General features: G+C 33.6%; 2 protein-coding genes across 2 annotated transcripts in view; both read left to right on the forward strand.

The window, feature by feature from the left end:
* Nucleotides 1-3,752: 3,752 nt before the first annotated feature.
* Nucleotides 3,753-7,756, forward strand: LOC140049783 (uncharacterized). The gene is made up of 5 exons (XM_072094732.1): nucleotides 3,753-3,827; nucleotides 5,597-5,738; nucleotides 6,168-6,324; nucleotides 7,284-7,390; nucleotides 7,641-7,756. Exons 1-5 carry the CDS (start codon nucleotides 3,753-3,755, stop codon nucleotides 7,712-7,714), a joined length of 555 nt encoding a protein of 184 aa, XP_071950833.1. The 3' UTR covers nucleotides 7,715-7,756.
* Nucleotides 7,757-7,943: 187 nt separating this feature from the next.
* The window catches only part of LOC140049784 (probable ATP-dependent DNA helicase HFM1), a 33,843-nt gene continuing 17,838 nt past the window's right edge, over nucleotides 7,944-23,948 (forward strand). Inside the window, exons 1-18 of the mRNA XM_072094733.1 lie at nucleotides 7,944-8,024; nucleotides 8,480-8,606; nucleotides 9,008-9,159; nucleotides 10,611-10,691; nucleotides 10,956-11,108; nucleotides 11,527-11,573; nucleotides 13,759-13,912; nucleotides 14,672-14,801; nucleotides 15,094-15,195; nucleotides 15,570-15,763; nucleotides 16,165-16,211; nucleotides 16,628-16,884; nucleotides 17,609-17,692; nucleotides 17,928-18,019; nucleotides 20,603-20,757; nucleotides 21,590-21,687; nucleotides 22,221-22,435; nucleotides 22,664-22,747. Coding sequence (XP_071950834.1) covers nucleotides 7,944-8,024; nucleotides 8,480-8,606; nucleotides 9,008-9,159; nucleotides 10,611-10,691; nucleotides 10,956-11,108; nucleotides 11,527-11,573; nucleotides 13,759-13,912; nucleotides 14,672-14,801; nucleotides 15,094-15,195; nucleotides 15,570-15,763; nucleotides 16,165-16,211; nucleotides 16,628-16,884; nucleotides 17,609-17,692; nucleotides 17,928-18,019; nucleotides 20,603-20,757; nucleotides 21,590-21,687; nucleotides 22,221-22,435; nucleotides 22,664-22,747 — 2,253 coding nt within the window. The remainder of the gene's footprint in view (nucleotides 8,025-8,479; nucleotides 8,607-9,007; nucleotides 9,160-10,610; nucleotides 10,692-10,955; nucleotides 11,109-11,526; nucleotides 11,574-13,758; nucleotides 13,913-14,671; nucleotides 14,802-15,093; nucleotides 15,196-15,569; nucleotides 15,764-16,164; nucleotides 16,212-16,627; nucleotides 16,885-17,608; nucleotides 17,693-17,927; nucleotides 18,020-20,602; nucleotides 20,758-21,589; nucleotides 21,688-22,220; nucleotides 22,436-22,663; nucleotides 22,748-23,948) is intronic.

Consider the following 23,948-nt stretch of genomic DNA (forward strand, 5'->3'; position numbering starts at 1 on the left):
AGAACGAAATATTTCGAGGGAAATTATTTCGTTCTCTCGCGAATTAGTAATTCGAATTCCAATGAAATAATATTTCGAGAGAACGAAAATAGGTAGGCCCTATGCCTATATGATTTAGTGATATTCATTCCCTAGAAATAATAATACAGTACCGGTAGCCTCAACAGGTTGTATATACTCAATCAAAAACAAACAATTTAATTTGATTAGACTATATGTCTCCAGATATAATAATAGTAATATTTATTTCAATCGACTTGATATTTTGTGATTCAAGTTGGTATTCTAAGGAATTATAATTACCCTAACGGGAGTTGGTGACCGTCCAGTGCCCTAGTTTTTACGGGGTTAATATGATGTCGATGTCGATGGTATGGTCCTACTTTTTTATCGATGAAAGCTGCCCGGGTGGTTGCAGCCATTTTCAACAGCTGGTATTACACTATTCAATGCTGAAAATTGTCCAGTGGACACTTTCAAACACCGGACACATTTAAATCTTACACCGGCAGCGATTTTTTTTTTTCGTACATAAGTTGGGGACCTCCTCATGAAACGTCACAAAATAAACATGAATAATTCATCAGTTAAATTTTCTTGTTCCGTGTGCACCCAAGAAGCGTATAGCAACAAGAAGTGATTACAGTTTACACAAGTGCGGTACGATTCTAGGCCTATCTCTGCTGTGTGGTTGCCGCGTGCGATTTCATAATAGAATAGCGGCGTTTTGTGTGGATTGTCGAAATAATCAGCCTTTAGTTTATGGTGTTTTTAATATAATTTATTACTAAAGAATTACGTGTTAAAATTATAGTTTCTATTGATACTATTAGGCCTAATTACTTTAGTCTCTAAACCCATGTCTATTCTAGTAGTAGCTGTGTTGGTGTGTGTGACGTGTGTGTTAGTTAGGTATGACATAGTCCGAGTAATAAGTCAGCAAAATTAAACAATAAACATTACACAAAAATACATTTTTTATTCTCGTTGGTCTAATCTTCCCATCTCATGTGTTCATATACGCGCATTTTTAAAGTTTCTTTGAGTACATGCAAATTGTTTGATAATAAAATAGCAGAATAAAAAAATTACAGGTAGGCCTACACACATTATACACATTCTTTATTCTTGTGGGTCTAAGCTTTCTTTGGGCTATGTCCAATTACTACTTAGTTTAATGTCTTGCCTAGTAGCCTGGGTGCAGTACAAATTTTGCGGGAAAAAGGTATAGGAAAATTTTTTTCTTTTTTTTTCTGATAGAGTATACCATATAGAATGTCAGAAAAAAAATCCCCATCCCAGGGTCTTGGGGAAAATTGTTTACGGCACTTTTAAATTTTGGCCTATATAACGCACACAAATGCCTATTAACACACACAAATACCTATATATAGGGGATAGGGAAAACCAATTCACGTTTTTTTTAACTTGGAGTTGTGTTATGATGATTAAAATTAGCTGAGGCTTACTTTAATAACTACTTCTCATAGTAGTTGATAAATCGAGTCGGTAACAATGACATCATCATGCCAGAATCCAATATGGCGTCCAATTTGGCGGAAAAAACAGGGTATTGCTAAACCCCCGCAAACCCCTGGAAACCTCCAAAATAACATAGCAAACCCCCACCGAACCAACATAAAAGTGATTGAATCATGTAGTGTACGACCCACTGGGTATATCCATGTAAAAAAAAAAAATTAAATTTCTACTGTTAACTACTTATTTTTGGGGCAAAACATCATTTTTTGGTCAAAAATGATTGCTAAACCCTGCAAACCTCCAAAAAAACATAGCAAACCCCACCGAACCAACATAATAAAAGTGATTGAATCATGTAGTGTACGACCCACTGGGTATATCCATGTTTAAAAAAAATAAAATTTCTACTGTTAACTACTTATTTTTGGGGTAAAACATCATTTTTTGGTAAAAAATGATTGCTAATTTTTAACCAAAAAATGACGTTTTATCCCAAAAATAAGTAGTTAACAGTAGAAATTTTTTTTTTTTTACATGGACATACCCAGTGGGGCGTACACTCCATGATTCAATCACTTTTATGTCGGTTCGGTGGGGTTTTCTATGTTTTTTTTGGAGGTTTCCAGGGGTTTGCGGGGGTTTAGCAATACCCTGTTTTTCCCGCCAAATTGGACGCTATATTGGATTCTGGCATGACGATGTCATCGTATCGACTTGATTCATCAACTACTATGAGAAGTAGTTATTAAAGTAAGCCTCTACTAATTTTAATCATTAAAACACAACTGCAAGTAACAAAAACTGTTAATTGATTTTCCCTATCCCCTATATATAGGTATTTGTGTATGTTAATAGGAATTTGTGTGTGTTATATAGGCCAAAATTTAAAAGTGGCATAAAAAATTTTCCCCAAGACCCTGGGATGGAGATTTTTTTTCTGACATTCCATATGGTAGGCCTATACTCTATTAGAAAAACCAAAAAAAAATTTTCCTATACTTTTTTCCCGCAAATGTGTATAATAATTGTTCTGCACCCAGGCTATAGCTGTCGATTAGCCTCGACACATTTTGCATAGTGGACGTGTGTGTGTGTGAAGAAGAGTGCGCGAAGGCAATCACGTGAATTGACCTAGAATCCTAGGCCTATTAATTGTAGAAAAAATCGTATCGCAGTTGTGTAATCACTTCCTGTTGCTATACGACGCTTGGGTGCACACGGAACAACAAATTCCAAATTTAACTGATGAATTATTCATGTTTATTTTGTTGACGTTTCATGAATTGAGGGGTCCCCAACTTATGTACGAAAAAAAAAATCGCTGGCCGGCAGGCAGCAGACGAGACGACGACCGAACATCGAACAACGACCAAATTGCTGTCTGGGATGTGGCGGAAAGTTTAAAAAAACATGAGGACCTTGGCCTAGGTAGACTCGTAGTAGGCATATACTCTAGGGCCTAGGCTAATAAGCTAGTACATATAGTGAGAGGGCAGGGCAGATAGGCAGCCCTAGGCTAATAAGGGCCTACCTAGGCCTAGATAGAGAGAGGCCTAGCCTCTAGGCATATAGAGGCTATAAGGCCAAGAAGGGGCCTAGCTAGGCCTAGGCCTGGCCCTAGTAGGCATAGGATAATAGGCGGATGATAGGCTAGGCTAGCCCCTTATTAGCTTAGGCTAGGCCTACTACTCTCTACTATCACTAAGTAAAATTTAAACATAGATACAGCCTACTGTAAAGGCCTAGCCTAGGCCTAGTGTCTTTTTTAATCATTTGAAATTGATCATGGCATTGATAATTAATATTAAAATTTGTTGTTAATATTTTGTATTATTTCTTTTTCAAGAAGAGATTAGCAATAAAAATGGCTTCTTGGAATGAATTACCTTCTGAATACAATGATCCATTTTGTGTAGCAAGCCAGCAGTCTTGTCATTTCTCTTCACCCATCCACTTCAGGTAGGCCATAAAACATGATCATAAACTGACAACATTTTTTTATTAATTGTTAATAATGGAGTATTGCAAGGTTGTTAAAAGCTCAAACATTTTTTTTTTATATTCAGTTCTTAATTAGAACCAAACCAGAAAGATTGTATTCTATAAAGGAAAATGTCACCACACTATCTATGTCATTAGAATGCATATACAGTACACACATTTCATTGGTAAATTGCCATTTAATCATTTGATTGTTGATCATGTGGCATTTATTGTATAAATGGTCCTCTACATGGCAGTTGCCCTTCAATCTAACGAAGTGTAAGATCATGCATTTTGGTAATAACAACCAGAAGTTTAAATATAGTATAGGAGTAGGCGAGCAGAGGACAGAACTGGAAGCTGTAAGTGAGATGACCTAGGCGTTGTAATTGACGATAAGCTGAGTCTTAGATCTCATGTGTCCCATGTAATTTCTTTTGCTAACAGGAAGTTAGGTATTATATATTGAGCGTTTACATTTTTGGACCCTGAGAGTTTTTTGCTGTTATACAAGTCGCTTATACGTCCAACCCTGGAATACTGTAGTAATGTCTGGGTTCCTAAGTTTTTAGCGGATGAGGATAGGTTGGAGAAGCTACAACAAAAGGCCACCCGATTCATTCCGGAACTAAAGTGTACAGAGTATGTATGTAGGCTAAAAATACTTGATCTTCCTACGTTAGTTTATAAAAGAAAGAGAGCTTCTCTGATTCAAGTATTTAAAATCCTGAAAGGATTCGATAAATTGGACATTGAAACCTTTTTTAATATGTCAACTATCCATTATACTAGAGGTCATTCTTTCAAACTATTAAAGCCGCGGGTCAAAACTAAATGGGGATCAAATAATTTTGGAGCAAGAGTAGTTAACGATTGGAACGCTTTGCCGAGAGTTGTTGTAGAGTCAAAGTCATTGAATCAGTTTAAGTCTAATTTGAAAGAACACTGGAAAAACCACCACCAGAAGTTTCAGCCGTATGTAAGAGATTTGTAATTCCAGAGAGGCGAATAAGCAATTTGCTTTAGCCTTAATTTCAAGGTAATTCAAAGGTAAAATTGGTTATTTTGTCCCATTCAATGAATAAACATTATTATAACTTGTTATAATAATAATAATAACTTGTTATTATTATAATTGTCTATTGAAACATGCTAATCAACTTCAGGTTTTTGAAACATACTCAGATTTCAAATAATGTCCCCTAAAACAGACCTATAAATTGCTCCATCTATAATTGTCATTCATCCAGGTAGATAATCATCATTCGAAGGTTTACTTTTTCAGGTTTTTCATTCATATGGCACAGAGCTTAGAAAACGCAGACTTACAAATATTTTGGTTTTTTTTTCATTTTTGTAGGCCTAAAGGTGTCTTATCATATTATTATGAATGATAACTGTGGATATAACATTGGTGGAAATACCAATGCATGGATTACAAATGCACATTAAAAGGGGAAAAAAATTGGAGTGGGTAAATGTATACCTCAGGGGTACCCCAATGGTCAGTTTTTGGTGCCCTTTTATATTTCATATAAGTGATATTGTAAATAATATTTCTTCTTTACTGTCCTCATTCTTTCAATGAGTATATTACAATTAGTGAAAGATGTCCGGGTAGGCTTTTACAATGGAATTTATAAGGCAATACTTTTTATAATTCTATGTTTGTTTCCCTAGACTATGGAAGCAAATACCAATTTCAATATTTAAGGCTTCTGTGTCAAAAACATTTTTTTTTATATTATAATTTTTAAATTTTGTTGTTCTACAGTTTGTTAATTGTATTGTCCTTTTGAGCTTTAGCCTATTCTCTCTCCTGGTTATTATTTTTTGGTGACCGAATAAATATTATTAATATTAGATAAAATTAAATTAAATCTAAGCAACCAACAGAAACATGAAGAGATTCATTAAAAAAAACTCCATTCGGCTATAGATTATGACAAACTTTGTCATTGACTTGGGCTCATTTTCAGTATGACATCATGTATTTTAATGTCACAATTAAATTAACCTAGTGGTCGAGACTTCAATAAAGTTCTCACTGGAATTATTAAATAATATTGTGTACAGTATTCTGATCTGATCTGATCTTTAAGTGTTACACCGATATATTAACACTATATAGGCCTACTTACCCTCCTTTTACAGATCAAGTGTACGTTATGCACCATACACCACATCACTACAAGATATTTGTGGAACTGATAATGAAAACATTGATATTACCAATTCACAGCTCATATCTAGATCAAAATTTAAAGCATCAGGTAAACTTTAGGGTCATTGAGAATTGTTGCTACAGTAATTAATTTTAGCCTTTCCCATTAATGAGTGCATTGGGTCGACAGCATTGCCTTATAGTGAGATAGACCAGCAATTTATGTGATTCATAATCATATAGGAGTATAAGTACATGAAGAGTGAGGTACCCCTTCGGAAACAGCCTGTAGTGCAATAAAATGTTCAAGTTATAACTAACTAGTGTCTTTGCTTTATTATTTAAATCGGCAGGCATTGATATTCTGAATACTGAAACGATATATATAAATCAACAGGCACAGAATAAATTCTAAACCGCCTAGTGTATAATATATTTTAATGAAAATAACTATTTATTGTTGACCTTTGATTTTAACTTTATTTCAAAATTTATTGTTATACGTATACAGTACTACTGTTTTATGTTTGTCCATTAGGCCAACTGACATCAAAACTGCTTTCACAATCAAACATATTCAGTCAATCTCAAAAGGGTTTCCAGAATTCAGTGTCGTCTTTAGATAACAGCCAAACACCTAAAACCAATTTAACAGACTTGGACTACAATTTCTGGTCAACTCAAACAAGTAAAAAGTAAGTTTTTTTGCAACAATAGAGAAAGAATCAAATCAAATGTATATAGTAAATAAAGTGATATAAATAAAGTAAATTGTTACTGTAAATCCCACAAACCCACACAAAAACACCATCATTACGTGTACAGCCCCATTAGAGAATGTGTTCATTTTTTTCAAAACTTCGGGTAAATGTCACTTAACCTCCTACTGTGACGTGTTTATATAAGTCCAACTTTGATAGGCAGGTCGTTAAGCCTTTTGATCATCACTGACCTTGCCTACTCTTGCATACTGAAGAATGTACCTTGTCCTAATCAATCAATTAAAAGAGAGCTAATAAAATCACAGGGGTATAATAGGATTCAGGTCATTAATCACCTGCTTTAGTTGATTTATCTGATAAGGATTTTGACCAAAAAGTTCTAATGGGGATGTACACCTAATGATTGACGTGTATGTGAAAGTAAAGCACTTCTGAACTCATAAACTTAATTTTACAATGCAATGCAAAAGAATTATTAGTAATTTTTTGTTGTGGTTTGATTTACTTTAACAACATACAAACATCATATGCTAAATATAGGCCTAGCCTGGTGTTATCTAGTTGCTGCATTTATAATTATCTTTCTTTTTTTGACGGTATTTTCGCTAAAGTGACGGTTCTTCCATTTGTTTTGCCTTAACAACTATCAATCGAAAGTGGGTGTATCACAGAAGCAAAACGAAAATATTAATTTGCGCGCGATGCATGCTGGTATTTATCAACTTATTTTTCACATTTTTACCGTTTAAAGATGAAAACAATTATGGCAATATAGTATTTCTTTTTACAAAAAGTGCAGTTAGTGACCTTAAATTAGATCGAAAAAACATACCGAAAGTGTCTTAAATGACTATTCTAAGAAAAAAAAAACTCCTTTAGTTCTTTGTCCTGGTTGCAGTAAAGACAATTATACTACTCTTTTTTTTATTTAGAAATGATAAAAGTAAATTGCCTCAAACACAACTATCTATACCAACTCAACACAGAAGTTACACTCCAAAGATTATTACGCATACACCAAAACCACTCGCATTTGAACGTAAGAATTTTTTAGCTCTTTCAAATAAAGGGTTTGGCAGAGTAAGAAATAGTTATTGAGAAAGTCCTATTTTATTTTATGAAGCCAATTTTATTACAGAACTGTTGCTATCAAGTCTTCTTCAAATACATGTAATATCTGTAATTTAAATTATATATTTATAAAAGTATATAAAAATTAATGTTACAGTTTTATATGAAAGAGATAGAGTGATTGATAATGATTAACAGCTACCTGCATTTTTTTAAAGGCAAATCAGATTTTAATGACTCGGGTTCTCAAATGGTCCTGAGACCAGTGGCAGAATTACGTATCCTTTTATAGTTTACAGTTTGACTTTAATCTGCCAAAAAAAAATGATAACAATACTTTGCCTTCAAAACACTCCTTCTTCTTCAAAAGTGTTTTTTTTTTGTAACTGAAACTACTTTGATAAAATCTATCTAGGTAGTTTCACTTTTCAACTTTCTCGCCATTCAGATTTAAATGAACGATTTACATGCTACTGTAACAAAAACTATCCTATATTCTATAATCTAATCAAGTTTTCTTAATGTTTCAACCAGCGGAAAAATATAGAAACATTTTTCCATTCCCATATTTCAATGCTGTACAGTCTGCAGTTATGAATGATGTAAGTATTTCATTCAAACATACTGTATGCACAATATTACTTTATTAATATTCAATTTTTATTTACCAGTAATAGTTTTACCCCCTTATGTTTATTATAGACAATAACAATTACTGTACTATTGGAATACACACCCTGTGGTGGTTATTGTTCAGGAGGGTTTTTAGGGAGAAAATATCTTATTGAAAAATGAAAAAGACTAGGAATTATTTGTTTTTTATGATCTTAGCTCAACTTTTCTTAATAAAAGTGTTAAATAGTATAGTATATATTTTCTGCAAAAAAGATAGATTAAAAGTGTATTGGTACAGTAGGTGTTTTACACTATAAAACAAATAATGAATGTTTGTATTTATTGAATGGGAAGAATGTTGTCACTCGTTGGAAGCCTGACAATTTGTTAAACTATCCATTAAATTCATACAAAATTATTTTGTTCACACTATTTAATATAGGCACTGTACACTGATAAGTCTCTTGTTGTATCAGCACCAACTGGATCTGGAAAAACGGCAGTGTTTGAGTTGGCTATTGTACGCCTTCTAAGTTTTGGAAACATCTCTTCATTCAAGATAGTGTATAGTTAGTATTATGTTTGTGTTCATGTAAAAGATGACATAAATGAATGAATGCAAGAAAACCAATATACAATTTTTGAAAACATGGAAATGTTAACCATGGAGACAAGGATAAAGCAAAACAAAGCAATGTAGCTGTCAGGCTTGCTTAAACAGCCTACCCACGCTCAGCCTACGCCACCTAGAGGTGGGCTTATGACTTCGGTCACCCTCACATGTTGTGGTGATTGCCTTCACTTTGTTCACCTTCACTTTGTTCACCTTGCATATTGCAGTTGCCTCTGTCAATTAGTGTATCTGGCATGTTGCGGTTTCCTTTACCACTTGCGTTCTAACAAGCATAATTAAAGAGAATTTTGTCTCAGCCCTTTAAATTCAATGTGTATTTTTGTTTATTGTTTATAGTGGCTCCAATGAAAGCATTGTGTAGTGAACGTTGTCAAGATTGGCAAGAGAAGTTCAGTGCATTGAACATCAAATGTTCAGAACTCACTGGAGATACAGAAGAAGAAGAATGCCAACAACTTCACAATTCATCTATCATTCTGACAACACCTGTGAGTTTAGTTTCAGTTCAAAACGCCTTCAGACTGCCTGAAAATAATAATTATAACCAGTGGCGTATCCAGGATTTTGAAGTTGGGGGGGCCGGGAATTGCCAATTTGCCGACAAAATTGGTGTACATACACGACGTCTCTGATCAAGGATTACATAGTCATATTGTCTTATATCCGGGGATAACGATGCAAAATTAAAACCAAACCAATATTATCTGTTAGTATGTTGTATTCATATTACAATAAAGAAAGAATTAGGAAAATCTGATTTGTAGTTTTCGAAATATAGGGTCTAAAACATCGCCGAAAATGATCGTTTTTAGCCACGAAAGAAGTAAAACAATTTGCGGCCTCAGTCGACAATTCTATTAACTATTTTTTTGGTTAAAATAATTACATATAATTACGTTTTTTAGTAATTTATTTTATATATCACCATTGGAAATATCAATAAAACATGTTATTAAATGCTTATAAAATATATAAAGTTGTTTACTTAACGGAATTCGGACAAATTCATTGCTCTAACTTTGTGTATTAACGATCAGAGAGATTCATGGTACACGCGCGAGAGAAAACATTCCGCTGCGGGTGATTCGCATCCACCAATCAAATCAGCTAGAATCCTAAATCATTCAACCGTGAGCAATGCCAATCGCGAAAAAGCTCAGCTTTGATTGGCTTACGATGACATCATATCACAAAATGGTGGTTTTGTAGTTGAGCCTCACGGAATATTCTGTTCCAAAAATGAAATACATGGATATTTTTTATGGTATATGTGCTTTTTCTTTAAAAATTTTGAATAATAAAGGCCTCATATCGAGAAAAAAAAACGGGTTTTTTGCACTTATAATAAATATATCTTAGACAAAAAAGCACATGGCATGTGGAACTATATAATCTCTTAGCGTAGGAAGACATACAAATCCCAGGTCATGAGAGGCTCAACTGCATGCAAAAACAAGGTTTTAGGGTAAGGTCAAAGACTTTTGAGTAAACAATCTACCGCGTACGGCCGTACGTACGTGCTACACATTTTTTACGTGTTTCGTTAGATGTAATGAAAATAAAAAATAGTTGATCTGAAGGGATCAATGATGATATGATATGTAAATATTAACAAACAGTCAAAAGAATTATGTTTACAGTTCAATTATTGTCAGAATAAATAGTTTATTTTTTTCCCCGGCACCTTTGTTTGCCGACGGCCGCGATGATGTGCCGACGGAAACGAAATCAGGGGGGGCCTGGGCCCCCCCGGCCCCCCTACTGGATACGCCACTGATTATAACAATGGACAATCAAACAGTTGCAACCTGTGATTAAAAATGAACATTGCCATAAGCTTGCTGAATTCTACCAAATTTTACAGGAAAACCGTTATCAGCTTTTATTCAGTAAAATTGGTAACTAATTTATTTAATAATACATTTTTTTTCCTTTGCAGGAGAAATGGGACAGCATGTCAAGAAAATGGCGTGACAACAAATCTCTTTTTAAACTTGTTAAGCTTTTTCTGATAGATGAGGTCAGATATGAATTTGGGGTTTTGTTTGTTGCATTTTGTATAAATTATGTGTTTGTTTGTACTGCCCCAAAACCAGAAAGCATCTCATAACCAACATTGTTATTCTTTATTCTTTTGTAAAATCTGCGATTATTTTGTACAAACCCTAGTTTGATGCACAGCAAAAATGAACAAATTATACCACATTGATTGAGTGCATTAGTACAAAGCATGCTCATAAAGATAATGTAAACTTGTATTAGAAGTGAACAATACATTTTTCAGGTACATTCAGTAAATGATGACACTCGTGGGCCTACTGTTGAGGCGGTTATAAGTCGAATGAAGACTGTGAAACTTACAACTGGTGTAACATCGGATGAGGACCCAAAACTACGTTTTGTAGCAGTGTCTGCAACTATGCCCAATATTGAAGATGTAAGTTAAAGCTCAAAGTTCTAAATAACATATAAGTTACATAGATTATGATAATATCACTAAGTTAGTATAAAAACATAAGGAACAAAAAGTTTAAGGGGAAAAATGATGTGATGGTCAGCTAATAAAAAGTGGTGATGATGATGATGTCGAATATTGGTTGATCATTATCATCATCATCATTAACAATGAAGAACGAAAATGGTCTCCAATGTTATTTGTCGCATGCATCCAATCCTTCATAGCTTCCCAATGTTAAACGGTAACAATTATTACTGATTTTAAAATCACACATAATGAAATTTAAAGTATAATGTGAAATTAAGTAAAAATAAAGTAAAAAGTGTTTTGCCTGGTCTTCTGTAATATTTCATGTGTTATCATTGTTATATAACATTAATTATTTTCATTATTACAGCTTTCTGAATGGATTGGCGATGCTAAGTCTCCAGCAATTTATCACAAGTAGGCCTATTACTTTTATTATCAATCAAAATTAATGAAATCATGAATGTTTTGGATATCTTCAAATTAGTTATGTTAAGACATTTATTGTTGTTTGCAAAACAAACAAAATAATCATTAAATAGTAAGTAAAAAGAGACTTTGGTATGTCACTTCAATTCAGTTTATTATTGAAATATTGAATGCTTAAAACCCTGAGACATTTTTCTTAAGACATTATTTTTAAATATCAAAGCATATTTTCGTCTAGAAGATGCCATTGTCCATATTAGATGTAAATAACACATCCCAATGTTGTCTGATTTGTTTTACAATAAAATAGTCATTTTCATAAACTAGGTTTTTTTTTTTTTTTTTTGTGGATTTTTACTTTTATGTTAAACCAAGACAACGAAAAGGAATAATATTACCTTCGTGACGTTTCGCCGACAATCTGTCAGCTGCTTCAGACTAATGCCTGGGTTGGAATGGTCTGGTTTTTTGTAAGTGACGCTGAACAGCGCCACCAGCCGTCTGGTTGGTCTTGACGGTAGAGCGTCTCCGCTGGCCCCCTCCTGCTTCAACTTTTTCCAGCAAACTATCATATGTATGTGGGAGGTCATACCCACCAATGTCTCTGTTGATATTATGTGGTCTTTTTCTTATGCAGTTAGATTCTTTTATCTTTCTTTTGTCTGTCTGTGCTTCTTTTTCAATAACTCTCGCATTCCAATTTGGAATATGGTCATTCCCTATAGCGTGGTCAGTTATGGCTGACTTATGTAAAACCTTGGACGAAGAATTTCTATTTGCACGTGTTCTAACTACTTGGTTGTGTGTTGATACGTCTTTTTTATGTTCCCCAATTCTTGTATTCAGTGCCCTTCCGGTCTCTCCTATATATACTTTCTCACAGTTTAGACAGTTCACTTCGTATATAACCCCGCACATGTCTTCCGTTTTTATTCTATCTTTTGGGTGGACCAGTCCATTCTTTAATTTATTACTTGGAATGAAGAAAGTGTTCACTTTGTGCTTAGCAAAAGTGCGTCGAATCTTTTCAGAAATTCCGTGTATGTATGGGATACCTATGTGAGCTTTCATCTTCTCCATTTCCTTTCTTTGGCGTTCTTCTGGTTTGTTTTTTGACTTTTGTTCTTTTCTCTTGTTTACGACTCTGTCTACTGACCATTTTGGATAGTTACAAATTTTCAATGCTTTTTTAATGTGTTCCAACTCATGTTTTTTATCTTTCTCTTCACTAACAATTGTGTCTGCTCTATTCACTAACGTGTTAACCACGTTTAGTTTGTGTTCTAAGGGATGATTAGAGTGGAAGTCCAAGTATTGGTCGGTGTGAGTTGGTTTTCGGTATACCTTGGTAGCGAGTGTTCCATCTTGTTTAATCGTGATACTCATGTCCAAGAATGGTATTTGTTTCTCTGACATTATTTCTGTGGTAAACTTGATGTTGCCCGACGGGTCAATGCTATCAAGATGGCGATTGAGGGGGAGAGGTGCATCTTTATGGACAATGGCAAAAACATCATCAACATACCGTCTCCAAAAACGTGGTTTGATGGTTCTATCTGCGCTCTTAATGGCTTCCTCTTCTAACCATTCTAAATAGATATTCGCTATCAGAGGGCTTACCGGAGATCCCATTGCAATACCTTCGTGCTGTTCATAAATCTGTTGTTGAAATGTGAAATATGTCGCATTAATTAACTGGTAGATGAGTTCCATGATGTCTTCTACTGTTAATTTCGTTCTCTTATGTAGTGTTGTATCTTTTTCCAAGTATGATCTTACAACCTCCAAGGCTTGGCCTGTGGGTGTTTTTGTAAACAACGAGATGACGTCAAAAGACACCATCACCTCATTTTCCAGGAGTATCAACTGTTTTAGGTCTTCCGGAGACGCTCTACCGTCAATACCAACCAGACGGCTGGTGGCGCTGTTCAGCGTCACTTACAAAAAACCAGACCATTCCAACCCAGGCATTAGTCTGAAGCAGCTGACAGATTGTCGGCGAAACGTCACGAAGGTAATATTATTCCTTTTCGTTGTCTTGGTTTAACATAAAAGTAAAAATCCACAAAAATATTATTTGGAACCAGATGAATTTATTCAATATAAACTAGGTTGTTTTATTAGTCTCTAGACCTGTCCTGTATTTAATAATGTAATGTTTTTTTCTCAATAGGTTTGATGATGCATATAGACCTGTACCTCTTAGGAAATATGTACATGGTTTCTATTACAATGAGAAGTCATCACCATACAAGTTTGATCTTTCTCTTAATTACCAATTGAGTAAAATGATTACAAGGTATTCAAACCAAAAACCAACCTTAGTGGTGAGTATTCATAGTTTTCAAGCACAGGTTCATGCGATGTCCCCCAATTCTCCTTGAATCTGTAAATAAAGTTGTAAAGATGAGTTCCAGAATAAAATTGTTCACACCTTTTATTGTAGATTTAGTTTCAACTGCAGATTAATTTTTACGTTTAATAGTTTTTAATGTGTTTGCTTTGAAACCAAATGGATAGAGATTTCCAATTTGTGTCACCATTTATTCATCAGTTATAAAAGAAAGTATATCTAGTAGTATATTATTGATTACATAACACTCTTGAGGGTGCAGCACTGTTGCTAAGTAACACTCTTGAGGGTGCAGCACTGTTGCTAAGCATAAATATAAGAATGCTGAAGGTTAGATCATTAACTTCAATGCATTTGAAGCACAAAACTTGTCCATTTGTGGAGAGCTTCTCTCTATATGTCTGCCGCAAATCGACCAATCAGACACACCAATATCACTACGCTGTACATTAATTCTTTTGGGCATCTGGAAGCTAAAGAGCCGAGAAAGAAATTTGTTTCTATGAAGTATTATTTCAATTATTGTCATTCTCAATATAGTTAATAGAAAATATATATACGTTCAAACTAACTATTTCTCTTGTTTTTTTTATGGTTCTTTACAAAATAGTATCAATTATTAAGTTCCACCTTCACTGCCCCGTATACCTAAGCAACTCAATGTAACCAGGAGAAGAGTGAACCCTGATATAAATACAGAAATTTGTTAATAATTGCATGTTATCTTTATTAGTTCTGCTCAACCCGTAAAGGAACACAAATTGCAGCAGACGTTTTAGCCAAGGATTCATATCGCTGGAATTTCAAAACTCGCCCCATTCTGCAAACTGAGGCAACACACTTAAAAGATGCTAAACTTAGAGGTAGTTCTGTTTAGAATTTCTTTTATAAGTTATTTTATTTAACTGATTTTTGTTAACTGATATAATTTGAAATATGTAGTCATAAAAGTATAAAATATCAATTTAAAGTGTTTTCTTTATTTTTTATCATTGTGTAGTCTCTTAAATTGGCACATCATTGCAAAGACTTTTTTGTGTATTTAGACAAATTTAGAAGTAAACTAATTAATATCAGTTTAAATGTAATGATTAGCACCTCAAGTACGTTTTTGGTATTTTAAGGATAAAATATATTTTGAATAATCAATTTTAGATTTAGTATGCAAGGGTGTTGCTTACCATCATGCTGGCATGCATCGTGATGATCGTGACAAGATTCAAAATATGTTTATTCAAGGCAACTTACCAGCATTAAGTAAGTTACATAATTATTTTTCAATTTACACACACTAAGAATTTTTAAACTAAACTTAATTACAGATGTCAGTTTTAATGATGTCCCTAAGAGCCTAATGTGTGTCATTAGAAAAACATTTTCTTTGTATTTTGTCTAAAGTATCTCTACATAGAGCAAGACCTTTTTATTTATTATCATTTAAAAATAAAAGAGCCGTGTATGCTAAATAAAACTATTACCTCAAAATACATTTCATACAAATGAATGTTTGGAAAGATTGACTGTTCTACAGTATTTAGTTAAGCCAGTTAGGATTTCAGCTAATTTAAATCAAAGTTAATTGGTTATTCCAAAATTAAATTTTTAATTTATAATGCTTTTTCCCTAACTAGTGGCAACTAGTACTTTAGCATTTGGAGTGAACCTTCCAGCTCATTTAGTGATTATTAAATCAACACAACACTATGTATCTGGTCAATATAAAGAGTACAGTGAGTCTCAGGTGATTCAGATGATGGGCAGGGCAGGCAGGCCTCAGTTTGATACCTCAGCTTCGGTAGTCATTATGACTAAAAACCAAACCAAGGTATGTTATTCAGCTTTATACCTTTATGTACACTGTATTCGATAGTATATCCCTCTGTAGGTGAAGTGGATCGTCGAACACCTTGGGGGTGATGATCACCACAAATCCAGTGGTGCAGCAAATGATTCACAACATCGGATGCAGGACATCACATTTGTGCTGTCGTCCGCTGTGTTTATTTAGTTCTGCAGCACAAAGATCCAATGTCCACTACCACTTTAAGGTTATATTGTTTATAGTATGGTGTACTCTTTTATGCATTGAGTATATTCTCTAATGGGGTAACCAGAAATCAAATGCTAGTTTTGCTCACATTACATTAGAATTCTTTGGAATTTGGAATTGTTTTTTTTTTATATTAAATGATCTTAATATTGAAATGTATTTTAATACAATTTCAGGCTAAATATGAGAGTTTAACTGCTGGTGAAAAATACCTTGAAAGCAGGTTAGATTTCTTCTTTTTCCTTGTGTATTTCATTATTTTCAACCAGTTGAACAAAAATTATCAAGAAGCAAGTCACAATATTATCCTGATCTGACAAAAAAAGTATATTCTTTAGGTTTGTATTGTGAATAAACACTAGTAAAATTTAAGGTGACGTCAACTTAGACTAAGCTACTTTAATATAACTCATCTTTACTGGTCTATTCTTCAGAGATTGTTGTGGCATAAACAACCAAAACATCAACACATTCTCCACCATAATTTAATTTATTTCCTTTTGGTGTGCTGCAAACCTAACTTTACTAAGTAAAATATCCTAACAAAAAATACAATTGTCGAAATTTGTTTAAAAATAATTTTAGATCATTAACAATTGTTTTTAACTGACTTTTATTGTTTTTTGTTATACACTACAGTTTGCATACCCGTTTGATTGAGCATCTAAATGCAGAAATTGTTCTGCATACAATCAATGATATAAGTATTGCCTTAGAATGGCTTAAGTCAACTCTGCTGTATGTACGTATTCGTAAAAATCCAACTCATTATGGCATTGTTCAAGCCACTGCTTCCCAAGATGACATTGAAAAACATCTGATGGGTAAGTTACAGTACACTCATTATGGCATTCAAGCCACTGCTTCCCATGATGACATTGAAAAACATCTGATGGGTAAGTTACAGTACACTACATTCACAATATTCATTCATGTCATGACTTTTGAGCAAAAATGGGAAAATTAAGATAGTCCAATTAAGTTTTTTACTACAATAGTTGCATTAAATTTCAGGTACAGGCATGAATTTTAAATATAATATCTGGTCAATTGTACATAAATCAAATATTTGTAATAGAAATACGAAAAAAGATGAATTTCTCTTAAAATGGTAAAATACAAAATTTGGCAAAATTCTGCTATAAAAACCAGGAAGACTTTATTTCAGTAGTTAAGTAGTTTAACCTAATGTAATAACATGTCTGTATGTGAAAAAAGATGGTGGGTATACGGTGGATAATTTTTGATATAGCATGAAAATAAAACTCTCAAACAAGTTGAATAAAAATACTAGAAACGTAATATTCAAGTTATATTACCTATATTTAGTCATCTGATAACATTTTTTACCACACCGTTTATTTTTCATAGTTTTTTAAAAACTCCCAAGAATTATGAAACATAGAGGAAATTATAGATTGATAATTATTGGAATGTATGATCAAAATCAGAAATTTTTTGCCCGTGACTGGCCTTTATAAGGGAGTGTTTCCACATGTGGTTGATCCAAAAAATGACAGGAGTGAAGCACTTAAAAGCTTTATTGTTACAACACACCTAGCAATTTACTCCTTTCTCCCTGTTTAGTTTTTCTCTTTTTATAAATACAAAATATTTCAGGTATTTGTGTGAGTGACTTGAACAGACTTTCTGGTATTGGAGCAATCAATATGGATGATGAGGGATTTGATGTGAAACCCACAGGTAAAGCTATAGTATAACAATAATTATATTCATTTGAGCTTATTTGATGTGAAACCCACAGGTAAAGCTATAGTATAACAATAATTATATTCATTTGAGCTTATTTGATGTGAAACCCACAGGGAAAGCTATAGTATAACAATAATTATATTCATTTGAGCTTATTTTATATAATACTGTAGATATCATTGATTTGTAGTTGTTACTGAATATTGAAATATGTTTTTTTCTTAAGATATTGGTCAGCTGATGGCTAGATATTGTATTTCTTTTGATACAATGAAAACATTTTGTAACATTAAAGGAGATGTAGACCTTGAAGAAATGGTAAGTTAATAGCTGTATGCTACAATTACTGTAAATTAAATTTATATATTTTATCATTTAACATAAATTAGAAAACATTTTGATTCCTGCCCAATACATTTGATTTTTCTCAGACTTTCTTTAAAGCCCAGGTACAGGCATGAATTTAAAATATAATATCTGGTTAATTGTACATAAATCAAATATTTGTAACAGAAATCAAGACGAAAAAACATGAATTTCCCTTAATATGGTCAAATACAAAATTTGGCAAAATTCTGCCATAAAAACCAGGAAGACTTTTTTTCAGTAGTTAGGTAGTTTAACCTAATATAATAACATGTCTGGTGACTCCCTAGAAGGTGAAAAAAGATGGTGGATGTACAGTGGATAATTTTTGCTATAGCATGAAAATAAAAATCTGAAGTTGAATAAAAATACCAGAAATGTAAAATTCAAGTTATATTACCTATATTTAGTCATCTGATAATATTTTTTACCACACCGTTTATTTTTCATAGCTTTTTAAAATGCCTCTCTATTTACAAAATTTGTGTACAAAAGAATAGAGATTTTACTGTGTAATTTGATCTATCCCCCACTGATAAGAAAGTGCTTATTTTCAACAAGCTCGTGTAAAACAAATAAAATCCCAAAGATTTTGAAACATAGGGGAAACTATAGATCAATAATTATTGGAATGTATGATCAATAGAAATTTTTTGCCCGTGTGGCGACTGAATAAACCACATAGACAAAAATATCTAGGAGAGCTATTATTTCACTTTTAATTCGAAAAATCCAAACAATTCAGAATTTAAATGACAGTGACAACAGCCCACCTAATATGCCCAACTCGCTGGTTCACTCCTAGAATGAAACATAGTAAGTTATAGTTATACACAGTATATTAAAGCCCCATTCCCTACGTTTTTTAGATCTAATTTAAGATCACAAACTATATTTAATGTAAAAATAATACTATATGGTCCTATTGCGATAACTTTTTTCGTCTTTAAACGGTTAAAAATGTGAAAAATAAGTCGATTCTAATAATTATAGCGGCCCGCTATAAATCCCAAAATGCATTGCGCGCGGATTGATATTTTTGTTTTTCTTCTGTAATTCACCCACTTTTCGATTGATCGTGAGGCCAAAACAAATGGAAGACTCCTAACTTTTCAGCGAAAATACCGGGTTTTCCCCCAATTTGTATCAACGGAGTCTGGCAAAAATAGAAAGACAATTAATGCAGCAACTATACAACGTCAGGCTAGGTATATAGCTCGCGTACGATGTTCGTACGTTACCGATGTTTACCAGCTAGGCCTACAAAACTAAGCCTAGCTAGGCTAGGCCTAAGACCGTCCACGAGAGGTCGATCGCCGCGAGCTACTTAGGTAGTGCATTGTTTCTCACTTTTTATCATAATTTACCATAAAACGTACATTTAAGACAAGGAATGACATGGTTTAATGTTTTTAAAGTGATATATATGTATTATTTTCCAAAAAACGTCCAAAATTGCAGGGAAGGGGTCTTTAAATGATTTACTCAAAACGCTATGTCGGCACATATAAAGGTAGCTGCTAAATGATTTATATAAAGGTAATCGTACTCTATCCACTAAATTATAACAGTCAGAATTATTACTATCCTTTCAATCAATATCAAACTTTAACACTATAATAGCAATACGTAAACAAAATAACATCGTAAAACTGACGCTTTCAACGGAAACAAGTCTCAACAAGTAAAACCGTTCAAGCGTGACAGCAGAGAACACATGGAGTGTGTCCATCTCTTGCACAACGATGCATCTTAACTTATTAACGTTACAGTCCAACCTAAATATCCTCTTATGTCTAAATGCGCAAGTATAGTATTAACTTCACATAATAATGCCTTGCGTATATCAACAATTGTTACTCTTACATGATGATCGTGAATCGAAACAGTGTTCGCAATTAACATAGATAATCTCTTTTCTGTTACCATCGAGTAATAATTATCTATTCATAATATGGCACGCCATTATAGTTCAACGGCTAAACAACGTGGATCATCCACGACCTAATTTCGAAGGTAGGAGATCTGTACAAATATTAACAATACGTCATTTACTTACAGAAGGTTACAATATAACGTTTATGACTATAAGTAAAGTATAACTAACTATCAGTATTTAATAAACAACTATGCAAGTCTGACTCAGCTCAATACTGGTTTACATGTTTTTCTCCGGTCACCCATGTGCGTTCCACTCTCCTCCACCTCTAGAGGGCGCTACTCTTAATCTAATATATCACACCCGCACTTGGCCTTTAAGCTCTGTCTACACTATCAAACTAGTTTGACAAAAAAAGTGTGCTGTGCCCAAATATGGTATTTATATGACATCATCATGTCCATATGTGAACGCATCACATTTTGTTGTCGCATAAAGATGGATAGTATAGCAACAAAGCTTTAGAATGTAGAGATAATTGGATAAAAATGTTGCATTCTGTAAGTGGCGGGCTTCCTGCTGTTGGATGTGAATGAATTAAAATATTAAATTAAAATAAAAAACAAATTACAATTACATAATATCTTTATCTGAAGGTAAATATTTTATCATCTTGCCATGAGTTTGATGACATTAAACTTCGAATGAATGAGCGACGCCTGCTGAACAGTCTCAACAAAGATGCCAATCACATAACCGTACGTTTCCCAATTGCTGGTAAAATTAAATCAACACAACTTAAAGTAAACTGGTAAGCATTTTTACTCAATTTATTAAAAACCTGTACTATAAGTGTTTAAATGTGCATATTACATTTCTAGAAATATATGACTATGATTAAGATAAAATGATATAAACATTCTATTTTATAAGTATTTTAAAGCCCCATTCCCTACGTTTTTTAGATCTAATTTAAGATCACAAACTATATTTAATGTAAAAATAATACTATATGGTCCTATTGCGATAACTTTTTTCGTCTTTAAACGGTTAAAAATGTGAAAAATAAATCAATTCTAATAATTATAGCGGCCCGCTATAAATCCCAAAATGCATTGCGCGCGGATTGATATTTTTGTTTTTCACCTGTAATTCGCCCACTTTTCGATCGATCGTGAAGCCAAAACAAATGGAAGACTCCTAACTTTTCAGCGAAAATACCGGGTTTTCCCCAATTTGTATCAACGGAGTCTGGTAAAAATAGAAAGACAATTAATGCAGCAACTATGCAACGTCAGGCTAGGTATATAGCTAGCGTACGATGTTCGTACGTTATCGATGTTTACCAGCTAGGCCTACAAAACTAAGCCTAGCTAGGCTAGGCCTAAGACCGTCCACGAGAAGTCGATCGCCGCGAGCTACTTAAGTAGTGCTTGTTTCTCACTTTTTATCATAATTTACCATAAAACGTACATTTAAGACAAGGAATGACATGGTTTAATGTTTTTAAAGTGATATATATGTATTATTTTCCAAAAAACGTCCAAAATTGCAGGGAAGGGGTCTTTAAAGTAAGTTTTTTCATTTAAGTAGCATAATAAATCAAAATAATACAATAAAAACAATATATTTCTTTGTTTCAGTCTTATCCAGGCAACACTTGGGTGCTTACCTGTTCAAGAATTTGCTTTGCAGCAGGATGTCTTAAAGATTTTCAGAGTCGGGGCACGTGTCTCCAGGTGTAAGTTAGACCTTTGACAACAGAGTTAACTGTATCTTCAATATATGGGCCGAAATATTCAATACAGCAACCTTTCTATTTTAAATTGACAGTGAAAAAAAAAAGTGAAATGGTTGTTTAATATAGATATAAGAAAACCGAAGGCTAGATCATTGACTCTAGTACATGGGAATTTACCAGCTAGGCCTACAAAACTTTCAGTAGCTAATAGCCTAGAAATGTCTACGAGAGAACTTTCGATGCGAGCTACTTAGGTATAAGTGCATTGTTTTTCGCTTTTTATCATAATAACCTTAAAACGCACATTTAAGTCAAGAAATGACCTGGTTTAATGTTTTTAAAGTTATATATATATGCATTATTTTTATAAATCGTAAAACATTGCAGGTCTAGTGTCTTTAAACATTGCCGAAACAAGCCTGTAGAGAACTTCTCCATAAGATCACCTTCACTGCCACACCTAGCCTTTAGCTTTATATTATCCGTATGTTGTTGAATAACAGTTTTGTTGTTGTTGTGTCTGTTGCATGTAGGTTTGTATGAGATGATGCAACAAACAGGGAACTACAAGTCATTGCTAAATGCTGCATTTCTTGCCAAATGTTTCAAGGCTAAGCTATGGGAAAATAGTAGATATGTGAGCCGTCAGATTGAGAGGATAGGACCAACCCTGTCTACAGCATTAGTCAATGCTAACATTGGTAGCTTCAATAAATTGCTGGACACCAACCCCAGACAAATAGAATTGGTTTGTGATAGTTTAATTGATTTGATGAACCTTTTTTTATCAAAATAAAAACATATACAATTTAATATTGGAATTGTTTAAAGCAAATTAAATAATAAATTTAGGTGAAATCACTTTTCTCTTCTTTTTGTTACCACCCTGAACCACATTCCAAGATATTTCCTATTATGATGTTAAATTTTCCTTTCCTTGTAGTTAATTTAATCTTATTTACATGTGTGTGTCTAGATTGTTAATCGTCATCCTCCTTTTGGAAATCAGATTCATGATGCTGTTTCTCGTCTACCTATATACAAAGTTGAAGTGTCGCAGGTAAGAAATAAGTTTAATAACATTATAACATTTTGCCATACCTAAAATCAAATAATGGAGGGTGCATAACGCAATTTAACCGGTTATTTTAAAATAGATTAAAAATAGATAACAATAACAAGACCGCGTTTCTGCTCAATAGAGAGGTTTCGCAATCTTAAGAATACGATAACGAAAACGGATACGTCACGCACACTTATTCGTTTTCGTAAGCCAGTAAAAATCTGTTTCGCATGGTATCGAAATATTGAGGGCGCCGTCCAAAATATGACTGCGGTAAATTTGAGCGAAGAGAAGTAAAAGTACGTGTTGCTTGGTGCTTTGCTGCCTAGGCCTAGCGTAACGTCAAAGCGAGTGAGGACTTTAAAAACTGCTATTTATCTAAATTGACCTGGCATTTTAGTAAATTACTTTAGTAAATTACTTTCAATAAATCTATAATTATATTATAATCATGAATCATTCCTAATTCAAATGCAAAATGTGCAAACTAGATCAAAATCTATACTCGTTTTGTAGTTACGAATATGACTGGTGATATTCGTCAACACGAATACGCTTTACGAATATGAAATGGGGATAAGCTCAAAAGTTTCACAAATGTATGACGTATCCGTTTTCGTTATCGTATTCGTAAGGTTGCGAAACCTCCCTATTTTGTGCTCCGAAATAACCGGTTAAATCTATGGGTGGTCGTCGAGTAAAACGTCATCATTACCAAAAATGCAATACACTCAGACGGAAGTAGTGAGTTGGCTGTTTGTTTACATCGACGTCAGTACACACGTGTGTGATATCGTCGAACATCTCAAACATGTTAACATAATAAAATGTTGTCTCCAGGTCTACAAGTTTTGTTTTTTGTAAAGCCTACTTACCATCACTAATAAAATTAATTCTCATGCCGCCTTCAATAAACATGGGGAGGGTCGTGCAGCGTCCGATCGCCTAGGATAATTATTATCTAGCCTCATTCCTCAAAAAGGCGATGTCATACGGCCCTCTTCCCACGTTGAACGACTGTTGTCTTTCGTGAGCGCGGTCCTACTAAACACCAAACGGAAACAAAAACGAGACTCAGAATGTTGCAATACCTACCAAACGAGAGTATATAATTGTTAATTAATTATGAAAACCCAACTTTCATAGCAAAAATCGTCCGAATTTATGTTAAAAACGATGAGTTTAGCCGCAAAAACTT

Source organism: Antedon mediterranea, chromosome 5 (genome assembly GCF_964355755.1).
Source record: "Antedon mediterranea chromosome 5, ecAntMedi1.1, whole genome shotgun sequence".
Classification (NCBI taxonomy): Eukaryota; Metazoa; Echinodermata; class Crinoidea; order Comatulida; family Antedonidae; genus Antedon; species Antedon mediterranea.

What these genes read in the sequence shown, in the direction of transcription:
- LOC140049783 (XM_072094732.1), top strand. Translation starts at nt 3,753, where the DNA reads ATGCATTTTGGTAATAACAACCAGAAGTTTAAATATAGTATAGGAGTA. An exon ending in AGAGGACAGAACTGGAAGCT is followed by an intron (nt 3,828 to 5,596) that starts GTAAGTGAGATG and finishes AACACTATATAG; the next exon opens with GCCTACTTACCCTCCTTTTA. An exon ending in TCAACTCAAACAAGTAAAAA is followed by an intron (nt 6,325 to 7,283) that starts GTAAGTTTTTTT and finishes TTTTTTATTTAG; the next exon opens with AAATGATAAAAGTAAATTGC.